The following is an 18460-nucleotide window of genomic DNA, read 5'->3' as shown; positions in this document are numbered from 1 at the left end:
CTATCCGTGAGATGTGTGACAATTGGATTTCAAACTTGAAGCTTATTTGTGTACCAATACTTTGTCCTGTTTCTCAATAGTTTCAGGGCTTAGCAGGAAGTCTATTGATACTGGCTACCTTCCAAACCGCTTCCTGCTGGCATTAAAAAACAAAACTCAGTAATATCTGACACAGAAAATAACAGAGAAAGGGCTGCGCCAAGAGATAGATAGTAATGATGATAAAAATAATATTCACAATACAATGTGTGGGACTGAACCAGTGGGACTAAAGTTCTAATAAAATCACCAAAAAATGAGATAAGATCCAAAGATTGTGTCTCACACAGAGGTAAATGGCTAGTGAATCCATAGACCTGTAAGTTCTGTCTTTGGCACCCCAAATGTTGTTTGGAAAGATGGCTGATCATCCTGCTATGTAGATCCCAGATATCTGGGTTGTTGGGGTTAATGAAAGTAAAATCCAGCTCTGAGCCTGAGCTCTTCTAGTATGATTCACCAGGCTGGCATGTTTGTTTTTTTTTGTTTTTTTATGCAGAGATTTTGTACAGAGTTCCAGAGAATCAGGGAGATGGATGATGTATTTTGTACTTATTTGTTGTTGAATTTGACTTTAAATGGGCCTTATTTGTTTTCCTAGCTGGTAATTCCCTTAAAAACACAGGATGACCTGGACAAGGCTGTCGAACTGCTTGATCGAAGCACTCATATGAAGAGCCTTCGAATACTGCTGGTTCTACATGGCTCCAACCAGGTATTGTTAATTGAGTAATGTTGTTGTTCTTAAAGGCATTCACACCATTTCATCTCCGTCATGCAGTGGTCCACTCGTTTTAACCCTGCAATGTAAATTGGCGTTTAGTAGATACTGCAATTGCTTGCTCTGCAGGGTTAAATACGCCTCTAGTGTCTGTCTTCCTACAGTCTGTAGAGGTGATTGCGCTGTGAGAACCGAGTCAAACTCTGCTCTCACTGCTAACCTCCATGTGATTAGAGAAGCGCAGCGCTGGGTGTATCTGTGCTTTTCATCCTCGCTTCTATGAGGATAACTGTATAGCACTAAAAGAATAGTCTACCATGCGTCGTTGGAGGTGGGTTGAGCGACTTGAGGGACTGTATCTCGGCAGGGTATAAATAAAGGTGAGTAAAACCCTGGTTTCTGATTTTTTTTAATACATTTTTTCTAAATTAGATTTGTGGGAGGGGGCTGTAACTATAAGCAGAGGGGGATACTGTAGCATTAGGTATACAGTTTTTTTGTATTCCTTTTGCTGTAGTGTTCCTTTGAGGTTAAATCTGCTTCAATGTCCTCCTTCTCAGAAATGCATGCTTCAGGCTCTCGTACTGTGGGGTCAGTTTGTGTGTGTCATATAAGGTGCACATTTTAGTTTCATTTACTGTACGACTATGAAAAGCTGTGTATTTTTACCATGTAGACCCCTCCGTTTAATGACATGGAGCTGGGGCCATCTCTGCAGGATCTGGATAATACCGTTTTTGGGCCAGTGGAACGAAAGAGCAAGACGTCTATTATAGTTGGTAGGTTTTCATTATATTGATCGAACATGCGGCTTATGCAATGAAGAAAGTAAATGCTCTTTTTGGCCGCTCTTGGAAACTTAATAGGTGCTGATATATGTTTGGAATGTCAGTAATTCACCTGTTTATCACTATCCCCAGCTGAAACATTCTCTTAGTCCCAGTGGAATATTGTTCTGATTCCATAATTAATATTTGTGTTACTTTATAATTGAACATCATATGATACATCAATTTTAAGAGGTAACTTCTGTTACATGAACTGAAAATCTTTTGGGATAGCTACCTCTGAAAATGACGATACCCAACCAGGGACCTTGGGAGACTGTCTGTATGAAGGAAATGCCAAAGAGTGATTCTTTTTTTAACATGTGCTCATAATTTTACACAGGCCTGGAATTACTTTACACAGGCCTGGAAAAAAAAGAACACAAATGTTACAGGACTGGAAGATACTAAATGGGAAAACATTCTCACTAGCCTATACATTCTCCCATATCGGGGGTAGATGTGTTTTTATATTTTTGGAGGACACCTCATGATTTTCAGCTGTGCTGGTGGAAAAGCTGCACAGTAAGAGAAAATTCAACCTTATCTACTGTTCTGTTGGCCTTTCCTCCTTCTCTGTATAAACTAACAGGCAAAGTGGAAATTCCCGGTCTTGTCTATATAGTATTGGCATGTCCACCCATCACCTAAAGTAAACTCAATGCGTCTGTAGGTCACAGTAAGGCTCCTATAGGTGCTGGCATTTACTTGGTTAGTGTATAACAAGTTAAATGCTATCAGTGCCATACCTTACATCTCAATGTAATATGCATTGTGTGTATTTCCAGGTACGCAGAGTGGAGATCGAACCTCCCCTCCTCCAGGATACATTCCAGAAGAATTGCACCCTTGTGTCCGAAACGGATCTTTTACAAGCATAAACAGCGAAGGGGAATTCATCCCTGAAAGCATGGACCAAGTAAAGCTTATTATTTTTATTAGGATGTATACATCAGCTGCATTGTATCTATAGACCATAGATTTGATTCACTAAATGGCAGGTTCTGGAAAGGTCACAGTCCATTTAGACATATTTAAACTGGATATTTGTTCCATCCTTGTTTTAGCTTTTATTGTGCAAGTCTATTCTAAGGTCAACATGCGTGGCTGTTTAGTACATACATCTAATGTGATCTGATACCATTAGAATTTATTCTATATTTGTCTAATCTGCATTATTCAATACAAAGAAGGGAAATTACTATCCCACTCTCCCTAACGTTCACTGCAGTGGTTTACATTTGCCAGTTTCAGGGTGTGGATGAAAACCAGTTTACCATTGATGATAATTGCACTTCTTACCATAAAGAAAGGACTCTGTTACCTAAATATTTTTTATTTATAATTCTAGAATCCGTCCATAACTATTGCCAGGTGAACACATCTTTCAACATTGACTTAACTCTCTCTCTCTCCTTGTGTAGATGCTTGACCCTTTGTCTTTGAGCAGCCCTGAAAACTCTGGCTCTGGTAGTTGTCCATCCCTTGACAGCCCTTTAGATGGGTAAGTCTGAGTGTCCAGAAAGAAGAAATATTTTACTTTCTCTGAGGAAACTCTCGATACCAAACTGTTGCCAGATTGAATTTAAACTCCCTTCATTTAAAGCCAGCACCGTCTTAATGTGCTGCCTTAGGACGTTGGCTGTGCATGTCAAACCCGCTGGATGGGTGCTGGTAATTGGTATTTACAAATCTTTGTCATCACAGTGAACCCAGTTTGTGAACCCACGCTGAGTTCCATCGTGTACTTTCTGCTTTCAATGTGCCACTTTAAAATCCCAATACTTTTTACCTAAATAGAGTAAGCATTCTAAGTGAAATGGATTCCATAAAAGAAAGCTACCCCAATTATCATTAGAATGTTTAAACACGCCATATTATCTTCCCTGCTAATCCTCTAAAACAGTACAGAGCCTGCTTTGTGATTGGCTGCTGGTATTTTATTAAGTGTTCCCTATGCTTGCCACTTGTCCTTCTTTGTTAACAACATGACTTTGTCTGTTCTAATTCTGCCCTCATAGAATAATGTTCTTCTCAAGTTTACATTTTATTATGAAGCCATGTTTACTGCTCTGGAATAGCTCAGACTCTGGGCTGCACCCCTGAAAGCAGTGTCTCTCATTGATCACTTGAGAATTGATCTGGGTTTTCACAATGGCCACCTCCATACTGTAAAACTGTTAATTAAATGGCAATAGCTTGCATCCCCATTAACTCTACTCTATGTATGGAGATTTCTGCTCCATTTGTTCTCTAAAGGGTTAATCAATCATTTGTTTAAATTTTATTTTGTAGAGAGAGTTATCCGAAATCTCGAATGCCGAGAGCTCAGAGCTACCCAGATAATTACCAGGAGCTTTCAGGTAAAGAAGACATGACTGTTAAATGCTTATGTAGCACCCATGGTGCCGTTTAATCCTCCCGCTTAGCTATGTTGAATTGGCAGCTACATTTTTTCCAGGTGATGTTGGCAAGCTGTTATTGTGATTAATGTGTAAGCAGTGATGTAATGTCTATCTTTGGCATTATCTGGCTGGCTGAGTGTACTGGTATGCATAGTCTGGAACATCCATAGTGCCGTTATGTAACGCTCTGTATAGCGCCAGTTATTTAGTAAAACCATGCTTGTGATATTATAATACATTTTATTGCAAACCACAACACTAAAGTACATGGCTGCCATTTATTAACACAATGTTAAGTTAGGACTGCATTTATTTTTAATGAAGATTTTGTGTCGATTTTTGGCCTTGTGTAGTATTTTTCATAACTCTGATAAGCGTGCCAGAGAGAACGCAAAGGACTTATTCTTCCGTTCAGTTTCCTGATCAGAACAGTTTGTCAGTCTCGGTTTCATGACAGCACTTTTCTACCATGTCTACTATCTACCAGCCCCTGCTGGTAAAAAGGAATGCCATTTTATTGATACGTTTGCTAATAGTTAACTTGTTGTATCCTTGCTGTGTTCTCTTTCCATTGCTCTGACTTCACAAAAACCAACAGTCTGTTTGTGCTTGGCGGATGCTGTTTTGCTTTTTTCTAACACTTTGAAAATCCTTTAGTCTTACAAAATGTATTGTCCTTTTTAGAGTATGACATTCCAGTATTTGAGAAGTTTGGGAAAGGTGGCACGTACCCACGAAGATACCATGTTTCATATCACCACCAGGATTATAGTGATGGTGAGGGCCGCTCTGCTAATTCGCTGTAATTTCAGGCTTGCTATGAAAGAGGGTCATGAAGAAGACGAGCATATATTTATCAAAGAGCCCTATTGGTGCAAAGTTGATTTGTAAAAGATTTTTACACAAACTCTTTAAATGAGCCTCCACTTCCCACATCACCTGTAGGCATGAAGACTGGTTAATAAAGCAACAGCTAATAAGGCTAGCATGAACCTCTCCACTAATAAACATTAAAAAGAAATTGTTCTAAAGTGTTAAATCTGTCCACTTTGGCAATATGTTGTTGCTATTAATGTAGCAAATTCAGTATTTTATAAAGACATTAAAGGGATCCTATAGTGCCAGGAAAACAACCAGTTTTCCTTTCACTATAGGCTCCTGGAGTGCACCCCTCCCTTGGGGCCCCTCTCCTGTGGGGCTGAAGGGGTTAAAACTCTTCCAGATTCCAGATTTTTTTTTTTATTCTTTCCAAACCGTTATGGTATGTGGTTGATTTCTGCTTTGTTGTTTCTTTGTTTATGCAGGGCGCAAAACCTTCCCAAGAGCCCGACGGACCCAAGCTAACACTTTCCGATCCCCAGTCAGTTTCAGCCCAACAGATCACTCGCTAAGTACAAGTAGTGGTAGTAGTGTCTTCACTCCAGAGTATGAGGACAGCCGCCCGAGGAGAAGAGGCAGCGACATAGATAACCCAACCTTGACTGTAATGGACATCAGTCCACCCAGCCGGTGTAAGTAACAGTCACATTGCAGCCAGTCGCTGTGTCTTTGAAATAATTCTGTCACTACGTAAACACACATTCCAAGCTGGAGTTAACGCTCATTTATTGTAACACTGCATTATATGTAGAATGCTTCAAAACCTGCAATAATGGTAATGTTAATCTTTATAAAACTGTTGTACCTGTTTGTGTCGCACTAAGTGTGTCCAGAGACCCTGCACCCAACCCAGAGTTACCCTTCTAAATATTTTTTTCCCCTTCTCCTCCCTTTCCTACTTCAGCGCCACGTGCACCATCTAACTGGAGGCTTGGCAAACTGCTGGGCCAGGGGGCTTTTGGAAGAGTCTTCCTGTGCTATGACGCTGATACTGGCCGAGAGTTGGCTGTGAAACAAGTCCAGTTTGACCCAGACAGTCCGGAAACGAGTAAGGTAAGACCCTGAACCACCTCACTCCCTAAGGACACGACTGGCATGTTGTTGATATTGCTTGATCATAGGAAATGTTTCTCAAATTACCAGCTTATGAGAAGAATGTTTTTTGGCAAATATCCAGTCTTGTTCGCTGTTACTGCTTGTGACATACAGGCATCTGATAAAATGGCAAAGGCCATAATTCCATTGATTGTTATTTTTTAATAATTTTTTAAATAATTTTTGTGCCGTTGTTTGTGCTTTTGTTTGTTGTGACACCTTGCTGTTTAAACAAATGGCACTGCATGAGCAAGTTACATGCGCCTACGTAAACCGGGGTGGGGGAGGAGATTTGGGACATAAATAGCTTGACTTGTTTTGCATCTCATTCAGATACTTTCTCAACCTCTCTGTTTCTGATGGACACTGACACATAGGTAGAAATTTCACAACAGTGATCTGCGTTTTATTAAAGTGGGCACATGAACCACTAATCTTCTCCTCTGCAGAATCGTAACCTTTAAACAAGGCTCAAAATGTCCACTTGCCATTAGCCATTAACAAGTAAACATTTAGTCTCGGCGAGTAGAAGTGCCATGGACCCTCCAGGCTTGCAGGGGTAAGTACTTTTTTTAAAGCCTGGCTGCTAGCGTAGGACTTGACATTTTAAGCCCTGCTTTAATCTATATGTTGTGATATATCATCAGTTAATGTATAGATCACATCACAGATTTACTCTGTTTGATTCTAGGTCTGTGCTCCAGGTTCCATCCTTGACCTAGTGAGATAAACCTGAATTGCTACATTAGCTGCAGCACTTTCACTTTATTCATTTTTCTTTAAACTCAAAGCCAGGCTGAATTTTTATGTGCCACATAGCGTCCTGCCTCCTGGAAATTGGCTTGAGAACCATGGCGTGATCTCATTGAGCTTACAATGAAAAACTCTAACTTCTGGCTGAGATATCACATTCTTGGGTCTTTGGATTTGACAGGCTTCAGACTTTTCAGTGTGTTTATTTCACTGTGTGTGTGTGTGTGTGTAATGTGTCTGCACTTGCTCATAACTTGTGTCTAATTTACGCAGTTCTGCGGTTTTGTGTACGCTCATGCAGATTTAGGAATAAAAGCTATTTTTTTTGTGTGCTAATTTTAGGAGGTAAATGCTCTGGAGTGTGAAATTCAGCTGCTGAAGAACCTCTTGCATGAGAGAATTGTTCAGTATTATGGCTGCTTGCGAGATTCACAAGAAAAGACGCTGTCCATATTTATGGAGTACATGCCAGGGGTAAGAATGGATTTATTTAATTATTTATATTCATTTTTAAAGTGGATTTGACACAACGGAAACGAGCACTCCATATTTGTAACTGTTTATAAAAAATGCTGAATTTAAAATAAAATCAGCGTTTTTTTTTTATACATTTTGCCAAAACACTAGGGAGGTTTTCTTTCACTTCCTAATGGAAGCAGCAGGTGCCTCCCCACCCCCTTCTTAATGAGCTGTGCTACACCTCATGGAGACGCTGTGGGAGTAGATCTTCTATACTGTAAAAAAAAAAAATATATATATATACCGTATTTATCGGCGGATAACACGCACTTTTTCTCCCTGAAAATAGGGAGAAAATCATGGGTGCGTGTTATACGCCGATATCCCACATTTACTTACCTGTCTTGAAGCGTGGGCCGGCTTCACAGCGCGCACCGCGGAACTGGAACTTAAATTTCAGGTTCCGGTTTCCGGCGGGACTGAAAGGAAGTGTGCACACTATTGTGTGCACACTTCCTTTCAGTCCCGCCGGAAACCGGAACCTGAAATTTAAGTTCCAGTTCCGCGGTGCGCGCTGTGAAGCCGGCCCACGGTTCAAGACAGGTAAGTAAATATGGGACAGAGGGAAAGTGCACTAGGGGACACTATGGGAGGGGGGGACACACACTATGGGGGGTGGAGAATAGTATGGGAGGGGGGAAGAATACTATGGAAAGGGGGGGGATACTATGGGAGGGGGGGAAGAATACTATGGAAAGGGGGGTGGAGAATACTATGGGGGGGTGGAGAATACTATGGGAGGGGGGAGAGAATACTATGGAAAGGGGGGGTGAAATTTCCTGGAATTTCCTTCTGAAAATGAGGTGCGTGTTATACGCCGGGGCGTGTTATATGCCGATAAATACGGTATATATAAATTTTATCTATAGATTGCGCTTTGCATTATATAGATAATATATTTGGAAATACTTTTGCATAAACAAAAATGTAAACATATTAATAGTGATGTTGCGAACATAAAATTTTCCGTTCGCGAACGGCAAACGCGAACTTTCGCAAAAGTTCGCGAACGGGCGAACCGCCATAGACTTCAATAGGCAGGCGAATTTTTAAACCCACAGGGACTCTTTCTGGCCACAATAGTGATGGAAAAGTTGTTTCAAGGGGACTAACACCTGGACTGTGGCATGCCGGAGGGGGATCCATGGCCAAACTCCCATGGAAAATTACACAGTTGATGCAGAGTCTGGTTTTAATCCATAAAGGGCATAAATCACCCAACATTCCTAAATTGTTTGGAATAACGTGCTTTAAAACATCAGGTATGATGTTGTATTGATCAGGTAGTGTAAGGGTTGCGCCCGCTTCACAGTGACAGACCAAACTCCCCGTTTTTAACGCACCGCAGACAACCGCAAACAGTCAATTTGTACAACCGCAAACTCCCCATTTGCACAAGGTTTGATACCAAGCTAGTCATGTCCCATTCCTTGTCCTCACTGATGTCATTGAAGGTCTGTTCCTCCACCCAGCCACATACAACACCAAGGGTCCCCGAAAGGTGACAACAAGCCCCCTGTATTTTTTTTTTTTTTAAATGTACACTACTGTTACACCAGATATGAGTTGCACTGGTGTGACACTGTGCCCTGGCAGGCCCTGAAACGCACACGTGTGAAGGAAACTGACTGCTATTATATTACTGTCAAAAAAGTTTTTTGTTTTTTTTTAAATGCAAGCTATTGTGACACCAGATATGAGTGGTGGCACTGGGACCACCTTAAAAATATTGGATATCACTAAAAATCATGATCACTATATACTTTCTCTACAAACCTCTAAAACGAACTACTCATCCATCCGCTATACCACTTTATCCCACCTAGAACTAGTGCCCAGTTAAAATACTTGACTCTTACTTACTCACACTCAGTCATGCCACACACATTTCACCACTACTCTCACTGAATCCCTCTGACTACGGCTAAATTCATCTTCTACATCAGAACACTACTCCTAAGATTGGGTTGTATCCATGTCTCGGGTCTTTCATTTAGAATAGGGGTAGCTTCGGTCTCCTTCAACACTGACACTCCAGTGCATATTATTAAAAGATTGGGCAGATGGAAATCCTCACTCTACAACCGATATATTCCTCATCCCGAGAAATAAATGAGGAAAGCTTTTAAAAGTTTGGCTTTGTAAATTTGATGCAATAAGTGTGTTTTTCTTTAATACCTTTTCACCCTCTTTGCATGAACCCGATTTACATATATTACTAATATGTTTCTGAACATATATATTATATTATTCACTCACTCACTCTCTGGGCCGGCCTAAGACATCATGCTGCCTAGGTCCAACAATAAATGACTATGGGGGGATAATGTATAATAAACACAGGTTACTGGCTATGGGAGGAGGGATAATGTATAATAAACAAAGGTTACTGGCTATGGGAGGAGGGATAATGTATAATAAGCACATGTTACTGGCTATGGGAGGATAATGTATAATAAGCACATGTTACTGGCTATGGGAGGATAATGTATAATAAACACAGGTTACTGGCTATGGGAGGGTAATGTATAATAAACACAGGTTACTGGCTATGGGAGGATAATGTATAATAAAACACAGGTTACTGGCTATGGGAGGATAATGTATAATAAACACAGGTTACTGGCTATGGGGGGGGAGGGATAATGTATAATAAACACAGGTTACTGGCTATGGGAGGAGGGATAATGTATAATAAACAAAGGTTACTGGCTATGGGGGGGATAATGTATAATAAGCACATGTTACTGGCTATGGGAGGATAATGTATAATAAACACAGGTTACTGGCTATGGGAGGGTAATGTATAATAAACACAGGTTACTGGCTATGGGAGGATAATGTATAATAAAACACAGGTTACTGGCTATGGGAGGATAATGTATAATAAACACAGGTTACTGGCTATGGGGGGATAATGTATAATAAACACAAACACAAAAAAGAATGCAGCTTCAGAATTAATCTAAATTGTAAGCTGTCTAGGAGGAGGGAGGGTCTGCTGCTGATTGGCTGGAATGTGTCTGCTGACTGAGGTACAGGGTCAAAGTTTACTCAATGATGACGAATAGGGGGCGGACCGAACATCTCATATGTTCACCATCCGTGGCGAACGCGAACAAGCTATGTTCGCCGGAAACTATTCGCCAGCGAACCGTTCGGGACATCACTACATATTAATAATTACATCTGCAGTTCCTGCATTTGCAGCATAACCACAGGCTTATATAACCACAATGCTTCTTCTGCATTGAAGTCTCACCAGCCAAGAATCACGGTCACTTCAGTTTTTAGTGCTGTCATGTCAACATGCATGGCTGTATTTTTGGAATCCGAGGAAGATAGAAAAGTGTATTAAGTATATGGAGCAAACGTTTCTTCCTTTCCTCCTCCTTCTAATGGATGGTAATACAACGAACACAAGCTACTCATTGCTCCTAACATTTTATGTGTCAGGAGCCTTTGTAAACTTGAAACATCATCTCTGTGTTGCATCATACATTATCACTATTTAAAGAAATTTTATTTTACAATGCTGCATTGACTAACTATTCAGTATTTATGCCTGTTATGTCAAGTTGTTTCTACCCATCCAAAAGCAGGCGCTGAGACACCTACAGGAAACTATATACTGCTTTTCCTGATTAAATGGACAAGTAATCTGATTATTTGGATTCAAGGGAGCAGATTCCCATTTTTATTATCATTTAAAGTAGACCTAGAAAGGGGATATTAAAATCTAGATTCAATATCATTCATAATGCACTGAGAGCCAATGTTGTGATTTATAGCATGCAATGTGTAAAGTCAAAGTGAGTTTCAGAATTTAGCAAAAAACAACTAAATATTTTTATTTCTTTTTTAGCCTTTTGTGCCTAAATCTTTAAATTCTATTTTGATTTGCATTTCTGACTAATCACACTTTGGCTCCGTTTTTTAAAAATGATTTTATTTACTAAATTTCAGTATTAGAATTTAAAACTCACACATGTAACCATTTTTATTTTGTTTTCGTGGCTGCAGGGATCTATAAAAGACCAGCTCAAGGCATATGGCGCACTTACTGAACATGTAACCCGAAAATACACCCGGCAGATCCTCGAGGGTGTTCATTATTTGCACAGTAACATGATTGTTCACAGAGATATCAAAGGTTTGTCCTGTCCAGAGCCAGACTGAGAATGTATTAAAACGATTAAAAGATTTTAGACCACTCTCTAAAATTATAGTTTATTTGCTGGATGCTTAAAGGACCACTATAGGCACCCAGACCACTTCAGCTTAGTGAAGTAGTCTGGGTGCCAGGTCCCATCTAGGTTTAACCCGTTTTGCTGTAAACATAGCAGTTTCAGAGAAACTGCTATGTTTACCTATGGGTTTATCCAGCCTCTAGTGGCTGTCTCATTGACAGCCGCTAGAGGCGCTTCCGCGCTTCTCACTGTGAAAATCACAGTGAGAAGACTTTCCTGTGGACTGGCTCTTGCCGTGCATGCACATTCAGCCGATGACGGAAGAAGAGGGAGGAGAGTCCCCAGCACCGAGGGAGCCCGGCGCTGGAAAAGAGGTAAGGGATTAACCCCTTCCTCCCCCTTCAGTGCCACGGGAGTGGGACCCTGAGGGTGGAGGAACCCTCAGGGTACTATAGTGCCAGGAAAACAAGTTTGTTTTCCTGGCACTATAGTGGTCCTTTAATTGTAAGCCAAACTGAAAACTTTAGGCTAGAATAGTCAAACTGTAACTCTTGCAGAGTTGGAGAATTTTGTTCCTGGATCAACTATAGTGTTGTCACCTGGTTAGTGAATCATAAATTATGTGTATTTTGTTTGTTTTTGGTGTTTTGTGTGGGGATATTCTGTAATTAGTTAGGTACCCTGAATTTGTGTTACGGCTCTGATTGTACATTTTCTGTTTCACAGGCGCAAACATTCTGCGAGATTCATCAGGAAACGTAAAATTGGGTGATTTTGGTGCTAGCAAGCGACTTCAGACCATTTGCCTTTCAGGAACTGGGATGAAGTCCGTCACTGGGACCCCCTATTGGATGAGTCCAGAAGTTATCAGTGGAGAGGGCTACGGGAGGAAAGCGGATATCTGGTGGGCTAAATCTGTGTACCTAGTCATTGCGCAAACAGCAAACCCCAGCTGCCAGCACATGTTTCGGAGCATTGCCGGGCTTTAGTGCTCGTGCTGTTAAAGGGACACTGAGCGCCATAACCACTGTGGCAGTGCTGCCATGGCCCAAACTTAAAGAAATGCATATAGGTATATAGTGTTTCCCTACCTATGTAGGTGTCCACCATTCGCCTACCTGGCGGAGATGATCAGATTTTTATGATCCTAACTGAAAGGTTAAAATCACAACAAATACTTCAGTGTTTAGGTGATGTGCGCCGACCTATGAAACACTAAAGTGCAGCGCTAGAACCAACACTCATCCTATAGGAAGACCGGTTCTCATATAGATATATGAAAATTAGTGCAATAATGCAAATAATTGGATAGTGCAAAATTAGGGCTTATTTGCATGCAAGCAACACTTTTTTCACACATGTATTGGTTTATGAATTGAAAGGTGTCTGTTTTCTTTTATTACTCCTTCACCACTTGGTCTGTCAAATGGAATTACTCATTGTGGCTGCACACAGATATTTAATTTTGTAGATGGTAATACTATACTCGTATAGTATTTTTAAACAAGTTAAAATTCCTCAAAAATCTAAAATCGAATATAAATAACTTATTTCCTTCTGTTAAAAAAAAACAAAAAACAACCCTGTATCATTCCTTACAATCTCCTGTCCCAGAATTGGCTCAGTTGGGAGAAGGTGACTCAGTGAGGGATCTGTAAATACTGAACAGAAATGTTCAATGAATACTAGTGTTGTCACTAGATAAAAGCTTGGTAATAATATTTATCTTTACTCTTCAGGAGTGTCGGATGTACTGTTGTGGAAATGCTAACAGAGAAACCTCCTTGGGCAGAGTTTGAAGCCATGGCTGCAATCTTTAAAATCGCCACGCAGCAAACCAACCCTCAGCTGCCAGCGCACGTTTCGGAGCATTGCCGGGATTTTCTGAAAAGGATTTTTGTAGAGGCCAAACAGAGACCCTCCGCGGAGGAACTTCTGAGGCACACATTTGCCCAGTATCACTAGCGACTTGGCTTTAACACCTCTTCTGTTTTGTGGCAGTTTCTCTCCTTTCTTCCAAAGGTGATGGCACTTTAAAAGCCAATTGGACACACAAAAGAATGACAAGAGAGATTCATGCTGTCCTCTCGATTCTAATCTTCGTGGAGACCCGTAGATTATGTTTTTATTTGTGTATGTGGACAGGACTTTTTGCGTTCAACACTTGGTACTTGTTTTTATTCATGGTACTGCTGCGTTTTTCCCCCAGTCTAAGCACTTTAGTACAATTTCCATTCCTTTTCCTCTGGTAAAAAAAAAAAAAAAATACAAAAAACCTACAGGTACAAAAGGCCAAAACTCCTAGTTGTGAACGACTCGTACATGCGGATCTGTACGTTTTGGTTTTGATCCGAGGCAGCTCTGTTTTGCTTTATTTTTCTTAGGACAACCAGTGGTACAATTACACCTGGTTCAAGCAATTGCTTGGGATCAGAACTTTAATATCTTAATCAGGTTTGAGTATCTATCTCTTAATCCTGCCTTCTTCTAACTTCACGATAACCTTATTAAACCTGCGTAGGAGTGCTACGGTAATAAGACTGTTTAGCAAAGGAGCCTAGAGGAACCTTTCTAGAACGGTTAAAGGGAATCTACCACCATTGTTTTCAAACACAGCCTTCTGTAGTCTAACAAACTTCCTATAAGGTGCCAATTTCATTTTTTTTTTTACTTTTTTTTTTTTTAAAGCTATTTTAAGTTCCTACGGTTAAGTTCTGATGAACTGGTTTATTGTAATTTCTCACATTCAAGGAAGAGGGGAACAATGGGCTCCAATATTGCACTAATTATGTGGCATCAGGAATGAGTTATGAAAATAATCTGAAAAACCCTGATACATAAAGGATATCTGCTTTCTAATGCCTAATCCCACTGGAATTGGCCAGCATGTCTGGACATTTAATTAATCCATCCATTGAACACCTAGGGAGAAAGGGGAAGGGGGGGGGTTGCAAATAGGATTGGTGGATTTGTCTGTGACATCGGAGTAGAAATATTTAACTACCAGACTTAATATGTCTAAACTGCAATTTATGCAGATTTTTTAGGTGACAGATGTACTTAAATGACTATTTAGAAGAGACTATGTGGTCACTGAGACCTGATGAGTTCCTCTTGGGTTCTAGATAAAAGAAAATGTGTCTAATGCTTGTTTTACTCCAACATACGCCATGTATTTTTTAATGTGTAAACACATTTTCATTTAGATTCTCTTTAGGATTTTACTTGAAAATTCTACCAAATATATGTTGCAAAGGTTTTTGGCTCTCAGGTTAATTTTAACAGAAGCAGAAATGCTAGTTTCTTTGCTGAAAAAGGCAGTATTTATATTTTGTAATTCTACAATACTTAAAGGGACACTCCGGGGACCAATAAATGTGTTGTAGATTTCTGCACGGTAAGCCTACCTCCGTAGCCATGCACCCTCATGACACAGAGACTTCTTTATCGAATGGATACACACCGTCTCAGCCGCTGAGCTGCTTTTAATTCACAACTTGTCTGCAGACAGTCAGAGAAACTGCAAACAGGTAGGGATATCCTTACTGTAGGACTCCCTGTGTGTACTCCCCTTCTCATACAGGTTGTTTTGTATTTTAGATCATTCAGTACTGTCTGTGACTTGGCAATGGGCATACCTCTTTGATAAGGAAGTATTTTATGGAGTGAGTGGGTGTGGCTAAAGAGGCAGCATACTGCAAAACATTGTTTGGTCTCAGAATGTCCTTTAGGGACCGATTTTTTTTTTTTTTTTTTTATAGGTAAATTGAGCTGCATTTGTCAACACGTCGGCCAAAATAGCCAAGTTTTTTTTTTCAACAAAACTTGCTTTTAAGCAAATAAAAACTTTTTTAACTTTTAATTTAAGGAATCGCGTAACTAATTGGTTTTAGAAATTTAGGCTACAGTTGCACATTACTGAGAACATCTTAAATGATGTGATGTGGTGTCTCCCAACAATTTGTTTATTCCAGATCAGGGCTACACAATGTGTGTCTTCAGTGTTTGTAGTTTCTTGATTGGGGGTTTATTCGCTAAATGCAAGGTTATGGTGACTTGAAAACCAATTTGTTCTTTTCTCCTCTCTACTCCCAACTTTAATCTGGCCTAAATTCCTGTAAGATTAGCATTATCTTAACTTCTAGTTTAGTGAATAAACCAGCCATATGTGTTATTAGCCGTAAAGAATAGCTCTGCAGCTACATACACGTATACACATTACATGTGATGTCCGAAGGATCCCCAAGGAGGGGAGAATTTGATGCATTCCAGTGTTTATTTTAAAGTGACTCTGTCATCAGCGATTGATAGTATACCATTTAATGTGTGTGTAAAGTGTAAAAGATATACTTACCTGGATATTGCTTGCTCACGTTATGATATTCACAATTGGATGTGCACCCCATATTACGCATGCCTTATCTCGAAGTTCCTTGTGTGGGCACTTTTGCGAGGTTTTGCTGGGTCATTTGGATAAGTGACCGGTGCAGCAAACGCTTCACTCTTGGAGACCATATTGTGGTCTTTACAACTAGAGGACAATAGAATTGTAACAATGACATTTGGTGCACTTTAACAAGAAAATGAGTTAATATTTCTGGTACAAAGAATTCACTTGGAATTCACGGTACAGTCAGTTGATGTAACTGTAATAACCTCTCCCGACATATACTGTAACTCGTTCAGGGCAACGCTTTGTCTGCCTGCCAGTATTACTAAAGCAGATGTTTAAATATTTAGAGATTTTTGGAAAAAAACATTTTGTAGGTTAATTGCAAAATGCACGTTTTAGAGAAGGGGCAAGTGTGACGTAATCGTATTAATAGACATGTGATTACCACAGCGGTGTACGCAACTTTGCACACCGCTACTTGCTAGGCACCGTGACCCATGCACAGCATCATGGGAAGCTCACAAATGCACTAATTGCATTAACTTATAGTTTAAACTGAATTAGCTCCATACAATGTGCCCTCCCCATGTACACATATAGCTGGCATGTTCTCTATAATTCCGCATGAGCCCAGTCTAATGGGGATTTCAACTAGTGGACTTGAGCATTTTATCAAATGTTTTCTTGTCACCATGAATAGAACCAAATTTTTAGCAGTCTGCTGATCTATTTATTGCTCGCTAGAAGCTGATCCAAATCTTTCAGTGCTATGCGCTACGATTTTTGGATACGCTTTTCAAATGGTTCACAATCTGTGAAGTTATCGTTTTTGTAGATAAATCCTTTTTTGAAAACACACTGTGATCATTTGAATAGTCTGTGATAAAAGATGCATGCAACTGGAGATTCTGAGTTGTTAATATGTCAAGGGTAAGGAGACAAATTTGAAACATGCAAGAGAAATTTCACCATACATTTATTATTTCTTTTTATTTTGTTTTCTTTACTTTGGATGGTGATTTATGTTATTCACATCCCTTCTCTTTTGCACTGATTGCAATCATTGTCTGCTGTGAGCTTTAACCATTAGAACACCAGAACCTGTGTAAAAATACAAAAGCAAATTTTTACTCGTCGTTCTGGTAGTGTATGTGATTAACCCACGCAGGTAACCGGTCACGGTCTATTTTTTGCACAGATTCGGATCAGAGAGTTGCAGGTATTGACTTATTTAAGAATGTTTTTACTGGTAATTATTGTGAAATGAAAACTGTTATTGGTCTCCGCTCTGTACGTCTTGGTTTTGTGATTTAAGCAGTACTCGCCCTGTCCGTGTCGGAAGCCATTATTGACTGTCCCAGGTCTTTAGCTGTTTATAACTAGTGCCTTTTTTAATGTTTGTTTTTTTTCTCTGTAAATACTGTCCTTTTTGATGTTTGTTTCATAATCTTATATGTGTATAAACACCCCTAGGTGTTTTTGGTTTATTTTTTCTTTAAACAACAAGTAATCTATAACTCTACTTTGCTATGGGACACTGAATGTGCAGTTTATTTTCCAGTCTATTTTTTTTATATACCCGTGTCGAATATAAATTTGCATCTGCTTTGTATTCCTGAGAATATTAAGATTTATTCTCTCAGCCCGTTGCATACATTTATAATCAATGCGGCTGGCTTCATGTGGGCACAGTTGATGCATCCCACAATGCTGAAAACTCAATCCCGGGATGCTATCGCTGCAAGCTTAATGATTTCCCCCCCTGTAAAGACGATATTGGAGACCTGGCAACCCATACATTTGTAGGCAATCGGTTCACTTTAACATGTCATGATTCCCTTTTGTCGTGTGACATGTCATGATTCCCTTTTATTCCAGAAGTTTGGTCCTTGAGGGGTTAATGGCCAGTGTATACATTTGTAGTTGTGTTTTTTTTTTTTTGTTTGTTTGTTTTTTTTAAATTCGATTTTATATTTTGTAAACTCGCCCCCATATTGTGTGGATTTTATAACCTAACCTTGATCCATACTGATCATCTAAAGATATGTTGACCCAGCCTGACCTCTTTAAATTAGGACTTGTTCTAATGGCCTTTTAGATGTTTCCACATCATTGTGAGTTACATGGCTTTTAAATTTTTTTTTTAAAGGCACTTTGAACTCTATGAATGCCAAAGATTGTTCTATCTGTGTGAAATAGCATGGCACATGTTTAAGACATTTATGTAATACCTCTTTAAACCAGAGCAAACAAAAATGTATGCAGTATAACACTGGTTGATTAGCGATAAACGTAATCTGCGCACTTCCTGCGGTTCTTCCATGGGAGTTTGTGCCTATATTTAACCCATGTTTGAGGGAACTTGAGAAAGTCCTATATACCAAACACAAGGCCTTCCAGTGCTCTAAATCCTTGGTGCTCACAGACCCACGTTTGTTTGTCTGCCTGTTTATTCCATCTGAAGTCTGATAGTTTTGTGTACTCGAGAAACATTGTGGGTGTAGCACACACTTTGTGTAAGAACTAGGATGGGTAGAGGTGGTTAGTTATTTACTAAACCGAAAATCGACAAAGTTTTTTTTTTTTTTTTTTTTTTCCTCTTCTCTGCTCTTTTCATGTTTCCACATATTCCCATCTAA

General features: G+C 39.7%; 1 protein-coding gene across 1 annotated transcript in view; it reads left to right on the top strand.

Annotated features, from left to right (window-relative positions):
• The window catches only part of MAP3K2 (mitogen-activated protein kinase kinase kinase 2), a 40191-nt gene extending 25504 nt beyond the window's left edge, over nt 1-14687 (top strand). Inside the window, exons 6-17 of the mRNA XM_063428538.1 lie at nt 641-754; nt 1437-1539; nt 2376-2506; nt 3012-3091; nt 3883-3950; nt 4677-4769; nt 5297-5503; nt 5776-5924; nt 7062-7193; nt 11262-11391; nt 12155-12332; nt 13168-14687. Coding sequence (XP_063284608.1) covers nt 641-754; nt 1437-1539; nt 2376-2506; nt 3012-3091; nt 3883-3950; nt 4677-4769; nt 5297-5503; nt 5776-5924; nt 7062-7193; nt 11262-11391; nt 12155-12332; nt 13168-13393 — 1611 coding nt within the window. The 3' untranslated portion in view covers nt 13394-14687. The remainder of the gene's footprint in view (nt 1-640; nt 755-1436; nt 1540-2375; nt 2507-3011; nt 3092-3882; nt 3951-4676; nt 4770-5296; nt 5504-5775; nt 5925-7061; nt 7194-11261; nt 11392-12154; nt 12333-13167) is intronic.
• The last annotated feature ends 3773 nt before the right edge of the window (nt 14688-18460 follow it).

The sequence above is a fragment of the Pelobates fuscus genome, chromosome 8 (genome assembly GCF_036172605.1).
Source record: "Pelobates fuscus isolate aPelFus1 chromosome 8, aPelFus1.pri, whole genome shotgun sequence".
In the NCBI taxonomy this organism is placed as follows: Eukaryota; Metazoa; Chordata; class Amphibia; order Anura; family Pelobatidae; genus Pelobates; species Pelobates fuscus.
Note: the sequence above shows the minus strand (reverse complement) of the source record. Positions and strands in the feature narration are given on the sequence as shown.